The 7,101-nt window shown below is 53.0% G+C and overlaps 1 protein-coding gene across 1 annotated transcript in view; it reads right to left on the bottom strand.

Annotated features, from left to right (window-relative positions):
* The window catches only part of RSAD2 (radical S-adenosyl methionine domain containing 2), a 6,433-nt gene extending 176 nt beyond the window's left edge, over positions 1–6,257 (bottom strand). Inside the window, exons 1-5 of the mRNA XM_054383751.1 lie at positions 5,921–6,257; positions 5,328–5,489; positions 3,515–3,744; positions 2,526–2,675; positions 674–706 (exon numbers count right to left, since the gene is read on the bottom strand). Coding sequence (XP_054239726.1) covers positions 674–706; positions 2,526–2,675; positions 3,515–3,744; positions 5,328–5,489; positions 5,921–6,257 — 912 coding nt within the window. The remainder of the gene's footprint in view (positions 1–673; positions 707–2,525; positions 2,676–3,514; positions 3,745–5,327; positions 5,490–5,920) is intronic.
* Between the last annotated feature and the right edge of the window lie 844 nt (positions 6,258–7,101).

The raw sequence follows: 7,101 nt of genomic DNA, 5'->3' as shown, positions 1-7,101 counted from the left end.
ATAGAGAAGATGTTAGAAAGTCAGGGAATCAGGGAATGGTTTGGGTTGGAAGGGACCTCCAAAGCTCAGCCAGTCCAACCCCCCTGCACTCAGCAGGGACATCCTCCACTAGAGCAGGTTGCTCACAGCCTTCTCCAGCCTCACCTTGAAGATCTCCAGGGATGGAGCCTCAACCACCTCCCTGGGCAACCTGTTGCAGTGTTCCAGCAGCCTCCTGGTGCAGAACTTGTTCCTCACATCCAATCTAAATCTGCTCTGCTCTCATTTCAAACCACTGCCCCTCATCCTGCAGGTCCCTGAAGGCCTGACCTTGGATATCTCCAAGTCACTTGGTAAAAGCTTCCTTCTTCTAGGCAACGAAACAACTTGCACTGCATTCCCTTAAACCCATAGCACCACAGAACTGGTGAGGTTGGAAAAGACCTTTGAGATCACCAAGCCCAACCCCTCACCTACAGCTCACAATCCCACCACATCCCTTAGCACCACATCCACGCTGCTTTTAAACACCTCCCCCAAAGCCCAAGTGCATGAAGCTTCACTGGAGACCTCAGGAGGCTCAGAAGCTCACAGATTGACACAGGGACACATCTCAGCAGGAGCAAAGCCACTGAACCCTGCTCTGTGCATGCAGAATTAGCACACGAGTGCAAAGTGCCCAAAAGAGACTTACATATTCATCCAGAATCAGGTAGGAGTCCTTCATCTGAAACAGATCCAAAGGGAGAACTCAATTAACACAGACACCAAAATTCCATCCCAGTAAAGAAGCAAGGACTAGGCTGCATCAGGAGGAGTGTGGCCAGCAGGACAAGAGAGGAGATTCTGCCCCTTGACTCTGCTGTGTCCACCTCCAATCCTGTTTCCAGTTCTGGTATCCCCAGAAGAAGAAGGACACAGAGCTGCTGGAGTGAGTCCAGGGAAGGCCACGAAGATGATCCAAGGGCTGGAGCAGCTCTGCTATGAGGCCAGGCTGGGGGTGTGCAGCCTGGAGAAGACTCAAGGGGGACCTCAGAGCTGCCTTCCAATAGCTGAAGGGATCCTGCAGGAATGCTGCAGAGGGACTTTTCCTGAGGGTGTCTAGAGACAGGAAAAGGGGGAATGGTGTGAAGCTGAGGCAGAGGAGGGTTAGACTGGAGCTGAGGAAGAAGTTCTTCAGTGTGAGGGTGGTGAGACTCTGGCACAGGCTGCCCAGGGAGACTGTGGATGCCTCTTCCCTGGGGATGTTGAAGGCCAGGCTGGATGAGACCTTGAGCAGCTGAGTCTAGCTGAGAGGTGTCCCTGGGCATGGTGGGCAGGTTGGAGCAGAGGAGCTGTGAGGTCCTTTCCAACCTGAGCCATTCTAGGATTCTACATAAACAAGCAACTATTGACTCAAAGCCTGATCTTTAAAGCTTTCAAGCAGTGTCTAAGTGAAATGTGAATGCCCAGCTGGATAAAGGTGTTTTAAATAATATCAAACTTCTTTATTATCTTCCAGACCAGCAGAACATTTTGCATACTGGAATGGTGATTTTCCTACCTAACAACATGACATGGGCTGTTTGACTATCACCCCAGCACACTTTGTTGTCCTCCCAGCTCAAAGGTAACCTCCCAGCTCAGGAAGATTTCAGCTCTGCACCGAGAAATGGCTCAACAGCTAAAATCATAGAATCTTAGAAATCTTTCATTTGGAAAAGACCTCCAAGAGGTCCAATCGGTAACCCAACACCACCATGGCCACTAAACCATGTCCTGAAGTGCATAGCCACACATTCCTTGAACAGTTCCAGGCAAGGTGACTCCACTACCTCCCTGAGCAGCCTGTTCCAATCCCTGACCACTCTTGTAGGCATGAAATTTTCCTTGATATTCAACTTAAACTTCCCCTGGCACCATTTCAGGCCATTTCCTCTCCTCCTATCACCTGATACTGGGGAGAAGAGCCCAACCCCCTCTTGGCTCCAACCTCCTCTTAGGGAGCTGCAGGGAGCAATGAGGTCTCCCCTCAGCTTCTTCTCCCCACTAAACACCCCCAGCTCCCTCAGCTGCTCCTCCCCAGCCCTGTTCCCCAGACCCTTCCCCAGCTTTGTTGCCCTTCTCTGGACCTGCTCCAGCCCCTCAGTGTCCTTCTTGGAGTGAGGGACCCAAAACTGAACCCAGCATTCAAGGTGCAGCCTCACCAGTGCCCAGTGCAGGAAGGGTCACAATCACTTCCCTGCTCCTTAAAGGACTCTTGAAGGTCTCTTCCATCCAAAACAATTCCATGATTCTACGATTCAGTGACCCATGTCCTGGAGCCCAGACAATGCTGTGAGAAGGCTCCTGCTGCTTTTCAACACTTTTTAACTGTACTCTTCACTTCATGCTCAGTAAAAAGCTTAAAGAAAATAGGAAACCTTGGTTTCTACCATAACAAAGCAGTGGCTGCCAAAGTTGTTCCCTCTCTAAGACAATGCTCATAGGAGAAGTGTTCATTGCCATGAAGGCCTCAAGTTCCTGCCCAACTCCATGAAGGTACAACAGGCCAGGTTCAATCTTACCTTCTGATTAGATTCAGGTACCAAACAGGAGATGTCTTTGTGGCGAGCCAGGAACTGTTCAAATTCCTCATCACTGATAACAAATTTCTCTGCTTCTCTCAGGGCATCCTCACCACAGTTCTCCCCTTCAATGAGCAAGCACTGGAACACCTGAAGGCAGAAGGCACATCCTTAAGATTTGATGTTTGCACTTGCCTGGAGAATATGGAACTGTCACCATGACAAAAACCTTCAGCAGCAACATCCTTAATTCTCCTGTCACTGGAGTCACAATGACACAGACTGTGACATGAAGACAGAGACTTCCTGGTGTTTATTGCTCCCCAAGAAGCTCCCCGAGAGCCAGCAGTGCCCTCCTGCGGCCCAGCAGGCATCTGTGTGCTGGGCTGCAGCCAGAGGAGTATGGGCAGCAGGGCAAGAGAGGGGATTTTGCCCCTTGATGCTGCTCTGCTGAGATCCCACCTCCAACCCCGTCTCCAGTTCTGGTGTCCCCAGCAGAAGAAGGACACAGAGCTGCTGGAGAGAGTCCAGAGGAGACCACAAAGATGAGCCAAGGGCTGGAGCAATGAGGACAGGCTGAGGGAGCTGGGGGTGTTCAGCCTGGAGAGAAGGCTCCAGGGGCACCTTAGAGCTGCCTGCCAGGACCTGAAGGGATCCTGCAGGAAGGCTGCAGAGAGACTTTTACTGAGGGTGTCTGAGACAGGCCAAGGGGGAATGGTTTGGAGCTGAGGCAGAGCAGGGTTAGACTGGAGCTGAGGAAGATGTTCTTCAGTAGGAGGGTGGTGAGACACTGAAACAGACTGCCCAGGAGGTGTTCCAGAACCATGTGGCCATGGCACTTGGGACCAAGGTTCAGTGGCCATGGTGGTGCTGGGTTGCTGGTTGGACTGGCTGATCTTAGAGGCCTTTTCCCACCCAAACAACTCTGTGATTCTGTGAGCATTACTTTTCTCTGAAGAGGAAACCCAAGGGATCCATCACCCTCTTACCTTCCAGCGCACAGGGTTGAGGGCCTTGATCTCCTCATTCATGTCTTCCTCAACATTAAACCTGTTGATGACTGAGTTGATTTTGAATGCCACAGAGTACTCTCGGCACCACCGTCTCAGCCTCTGCAGGTTTTCCACATGGTTCTTCTTCCCCTGACCACGGCCAATCAAAGCATTGACCTCCTCCTCAAAACTGTCGCAGGAAATTGCCAGAATGTCTAAATATTCACCTGGAAACAGGGTTTGAAACACGAGTCAACACTCAGCCCCTTGGATGAAAGCTGTCAGATAGGGACCTGAGGGTACTGGTTGACAGCCAGCTGAATGTGAGCCAGCAGTGTGCCCAGGTGGCCAAGAAGGCCAATGGCATCCTGGCCTGCATCAGCAATAGTGTGGCCAGCAGGAGTAGGGAATTCATTCTGCCGTGTGCTCAGCTCTGGTTAGACCACACCTTGAGTGCTGTGTCCAGTTCTGGGCTCCTCAATTTAAGATGGACATTGAGAGACTTGAACGTGTCCAGAGAAGGGCAATGAGGCTGGGGAGAGGTCTGGAGCACAGCCCTGTGAGGAGAGGTTGAGGGAGTTTGGGGTGTTTGGCCTGGAGAAGAGGAGGCTCAGGGGTGACCTCATTGCTCTCTACAACTACCTGAAGGGAGGTTGTAGCCAGGTGGGGGTTGGTCTCTTCTCCCAGGCAACCAGCACCAGAACAAGAGGACACAGTCTCAAACTGTGCAGGGGGAAGTTGAGGCTGGAGGTGAGGAGAAAGATCTTCACAGAAAGAGTGATTGGCCATGGGATGTGCTGCCCGGGGAGGTGGTGGAGTCACCATCCCTGGAGGTGTTCAAAAAAGGATTGGATGTGGCATGGAGCCATGAGTTAGTTAGTCATGAGGTGCTGGGTGATAGGTTGGGCTTGATGATCTCTGAGGTCTTTTCCAACCTGGTTGATTCTATGACTCTGCCAGGACTCTGCCCACTTTCACTGCCTTGTGGTTGGTCGCCAAGTGCCGTGGAAATGCAGTTCTGGGGATTCATCACTGCAACCACAAAAGCCACAGCAGCTGCAGCAGCATCACAACACACAGTCTGTGTGGCTCCAGTGTTACAGAGGTGATCTGAGCTATCCCTTTTATGCCAGAGAGGCCACGCTGCCTGTGTTCACGACACAAAATTGCCCACATGCCCTTGGGATTTCCACTTGGTAAATGAAACACTACCAAAACACTTCCCACTTTGTACCACGACCCATCCTTGGGTGAGGCTGTCCCAAGGAGGCTCCTAAACCCCACCAGTGCTGTTGTGCACTCTGGTTTCTCCTTACCATATTTAGTCATAGATTCACAGAATGGTTTGGGTTGGAAGGGACCTTAAAAATCATCCAGTTCCAATCCCACTGCTATGGGCAGGGACACCTTCCACTAGACCAGGTTGGTCAAGGCCTCATCCATCCAACTTGGTTTGTGTTTAGTGTAAATGGACCAATACCAAACCATCTCCCACTTGCAGCTTAACCCAAGGAGGCTCCCAAACCCCACCAGTGCCGCTGTGCACTCTGGTTTCTCCTCACCACACCTGGTTTAGTGTAAATGAACCATCTCTTACTTGCACCAAACCCCATCTCTGGGTGAGGCTGCCTCAAGGAGGTTCCCCAACCCCACCAAGCGCTGCTGTGCACTCTGGTTTCTCCTCACCACACCTGGTTTAGTGTGAATGAACAATCTCTTACTTGCACCAAACCCCATCTCTGGGTGAGGCTGCCCCAAGGAAGCCTCCCCAACCCCACCAGTGCTGCTGTGCACTCTGGTTTCTCCTTACCATACTTCTTGAACCACTGTTCTCTAATCAAGCTGCCGTTGCTAACGATGCTGACACTTGGTAGCTTCAACTCCTGCTTGCAAAAGTGGACCAGCTTGCCCACGAATTCACCTCTGTCCTGAAGAAACGGTTCTCCTCCTGAGAAATTTATTTTCTCCATTCCTAGAAAATGGACAAAGAAGGATGCCATGAACCTCTCTCTGCTTGCCTGTTGCCTGCTCCTTCCACACCCTGTCAGTGCTGGAGTGCAGTGATAGAGGACACCCCTTGGGATAGCTACTTGGAGACGGCCTCAAGTTGCACCAGGAGAGGAGTGCGTTGGATATGAGAAGAAACTCCTTGACTGCAAGGGTTCTCAAAGCTTGGAACAGGCTGACCAGGGAGGTGGTTGAACTCCCATCCCTGGAGGTGTTTGAAAGCTGCCAAGATGTGGTGCTGAGGGCCATGGTTTAACCCCAGCCTTGGTAGAGTTAGAGAATAATTGGACTGGATGACCTTAAAGGTCTTTTCCAGCCCGAATGAATCTGTGAGTCTATGACACCACGGGGACCCAGCCACCCCATTTCCCAGTGGGGGCCTCCTCCCGCACTCACCTGCCTCCTTGAGCATCTTCAGACCCCGCTTAGCCTCCTCCAGGGGCAGCACAAAGGAGGTCTTGGCCGTGTGGAAGCAGAAGCCGCACTTGTAGTTGCACTGCCGCGTGAAGTGATAATTAACGCTGGTGGGCGTCGGGGTCTCGGCTTCCCACTCCTCCCATCGGCCGCCCGCGGTGGGGGCGGCGGTGCTGAGGGTCGGGCTCCAGCTCCAGCCGAGCAGGGGCAGGAAGTGGGACAGCAGGCTCCAGCACAGCGCATCCAGCCGCCCGCACAGCGCCGCCAGCACCGCCCGCACCAGCGCCAGCGCCCGGCGCCCTACCACCCGCAGCGGCATCGCTCCGCTCCGCTCGACTCGACTTGGATCGGATCGGATCGGCTCAGCTCACCCCGCCTGGGCTCAGTTCTGCTAGAATCGACTCGGCTCAACCCGGCTAGGCTCAGTTCTGCTAGAATCGACTCGGCTCAACCCGGCTGGGCTCAGTTCTGCTAGAATCGACTCGGCTCTCCTCAGCACGGCTCAGCTCAGCTCGGCTCTGCTCGGGTTGACTTAGCCTGGTTGGACCCCGCTCAGCTTGGCTCTCAGGCTCCCCTTTTAAGAGCGCGGCAGCCCCGTCCCCTCCCGCTCCTGCTGCGCTGAGTTTCGTTTTCCTTTCTCGCAGAAGAGAAACTTGGCCCCCAGCCACAGGTGCCGATCCCTTGTTTTCTTTCTCCTGCTCCACACTCTGGACCTATTCCTAGCACTGCAAGGTCGTCACCAAATCCGCTGGCTGCCCAGGGCTGAGGGTTGCTGGTGTGAGCCTCTCCAGGTGTGAGCATCTCCAAGTATGAGCATCTCTAGGTGTGAGCATCTCTGGGTGTAAGCATCTCTCACCTCATCAGTCTCACCTCTGTGCCTGGTAAGATCATGGAGCACATTCTCCTGGAGGCACTTCTGAGACAGAATAATAGTGAAGAGGTGATTGGGTACAGTCAGCATGGGTTTACCAAGGGCAAATCCTGCCTGACAAACCTGGTGGCCTCCTACGACAAGGTCACAACATTAATAGATGAGGGGAGAGCAACTGATGGCATTGACCTGGACCTGAGCAAAGCCTTCCACACTGTCCCACACCACATCCTGGTTGGTCTCCAAACTGCTGACACATGGGTTTGATGGATGGACCACCAGATGGATAAAG

The sequence above is a fragment of the Indicator indicator genome, chromosome 9 (genome assembly GCF_027791375.1).
Source record: "Indicator indicator isolate 239-I01 chromosome 9, UM_Iind_1.1, whole genome shotgun sequence".
Classification (NCBI taxonomy): Eukaryota; Metazoa; Chordata; class Aves; order Piciformes; family Indicatoridae; genus Indicator; species Indicator indicator.
The sequence above is the reverse complement of the archived record's forward strand: the minus strand, read 5'-3'. Positions and strand labels throughout refer to the sequence as shown.